This window comes from Propithecus coquereli, unplaced genomic scaffold (genome assembly GCF_000956105.1).
Source record: "Propithecus coquereli isolate 6110/MARCELLA unplaced genomic scaffold, Pcoq_1.0 Scaffold50, whole genome shotgun sequence".
NCBI lineage: Eukaryota > Metazoa > Chordata > Mammalia > Primates > Indriidae > Propithecus > Propithecus coquereli.
In genome coordinates, this window is record NW_012150841.1 from 538,651 (window position 1) to 540,724 (window position 2,074).

The 2,074-nt window shown below is 37.4% G+C and overlaps 1 protein-coding gene across 1 annotated transcript in view; it reads right to left on the reverse strand.

Annotated features, from left to right (window-relative positions):
* Nucleotides 1-2,074, reverse strand: part of OTOGL (otogelin-like) — a 154,176-nt gene that overhangs the window by 60,159 nt on the left and 91,943 nt on the right. Inside the window, exon 24 of the mRNA XM_012656310.1 lies at nt 1,025-1,142. Within this exon, the coding sequence (XP_012511764.1) occupies nt 1,025-1,142 (118 nt within the window). The remainder of the gene's footprint in view (nt 1-1,024; nt 1,143-2,074) is intronic.

The following is a 2,074-nucleotide window of genomic DNA, read 5'->3' on the forward strand; positions in this document are numbered from 1 at the left end:
ATCAAATTATATGAAATTGCTGATATTTGGCCAGTTTTGACTATAAAATGGCAACTTCATGTGGTTTCACTTTATAATTTCTGAGGCCAAAACTTGAGTTCTTAACTCCTCTTTCTCTGATATTAAATCAGCTCACTTCTCATAACGTCCAGGGCCACCAGCCTCATCAGTCCCCTTTCTCTCTTGTATTACTAAACAATTTTGCCCTGTCCTTCCCCTTTCCAACAGTCCACTCTCCATACAGTAGCCAAAGTAAACTTTGTAAAACATAAATCAGATTATGTCACTCCTCTGCCTAAAATACACCCAGGTTGCCCATCTTGCTCAGAGTAAAACACAAAGTCCTTACAACAGGCTACAAGGCCTTATCTGATTTGTCCACCATGATGATTCTCTGTTCTCATCTCCTAATTCTCTCAATTTTATTTATTTTGCTCTAACTAACGGCTAATGGCCTCCTTGCTTAGCCTGAAACACACCAAACACATTTCCACACCAGGACCTTCACACCGTTCTCAGATTGAAAGACTCTTCCTCAGATATCCCCATGGCCGGTCCCCTCACTCCCTTTGGGTCTCTGACCAGATGTCAGCCTGTCAGGGTGTTCTTCCCTGACCACTGATATAAATGGAAACACATACACACATGCCTTATGCTCTGTCTCCCTTACCTTCCTTTATTTTTCTCCATAACACATATGACCATCTAAACATTGCATTATATATCTATGTTTATATTTGTCTATTTTCTGCTCAACCCAACAATATGTAAGCCCCATAAGGGAAGGTACTTGTTTATTTTGTTCACTACTGTATATCTTGCAGCAGGAAGACTTCTTGGCACATAGTAGACCATCAATAACTATCTCTTGGTTTAAATGAAATAAATTAATGAATGAATATATAGCAAACAGAAATTTTTCTTGAGAATGGCTATTTTGAACCCCCCCTCCAAAAAAAAATTCACTGAGAACAGAATCTGCTAAACCTTGAATTCGATCAGTTATTGGTAAACAATTACTTACGGTGGAAGAAAAGTACACGCTAGGGCTTCAGGGTCACTACATGTTTTAAAACAGGGAGTGGCACAAGGTTCATACCTCCATTCACACATCCTCCTGTAAGGCACAGCTACCTGGATTTCTGGGAAAAAGTAAAGTTTAGATTGTGTACGTTTTTAATTCACAGCTTGAAAACTAGCAACTTGTGACATGAGTCCTTCTAGTGTTTGACTCCTCTTTGACCATAATGCTATGAGAAGATAGACCTAAAGAAAAAAGCACTGTAATTGTTTGGTGGTCACATTTTGTGCTCAGGTTAAATACCTAAATGTAAGTCTATCTTCCAATAATTTTTTAAGGGAGGTTGGAGAAGGCTAAGGAGAACTCAAAATCTTCTTCCTTTCTCTATGTTTAGTGGGTTTTCATCGACCTTCGTATCATAATAATACCAAACACTTGTTTGAAATTTTATATTTTGCAAAGTAATTTTTTGTCTATTATTCTATTTTATCCTGTCCATTTTTCTATTTTGTCCTGCAACAACCCTGTTGAATAGGTATTATTTTTAATTTATAAATGAAGAAATTAAGGCTCATAGCAGCCAAGTGACTTGCCAACTTCAAACAATGAGGACAATAGCAAGACCAAACACACATTTCGTGTCTTTGAATCTAGAGAGAATGTTCCATCATTTTCTACTCGCAATACTTAGCACATTGCCTTGTACATGATAAGTGTTGTTGAATACGAAAAAGAGGATGCATTTGAATAATACATGCTTATAGTTACAAAATCTCCCTTTATTGAAGATTTTTCTCCTGCAAACTCTGCTTATATTCTCCCCTTCCTGCAGCATAGATAAGTCCTTTGGTAGCAGTTCAAGGCTATCTCTAAACAAGAGACTCCATAAGGATAAAAGTCAGGAAGCATGTATGTTTCTTGTACTTTGGATGCAGAATTCAATTCCAAAGGAAAGGAAAATATGTCTTTTTGGAAAGTACCTATGCATCTAAAGATTGAAATAACTGCTAAACTTGAGTTATTGGGCTCACGGGTCCTCAGAGAGGACTGGTT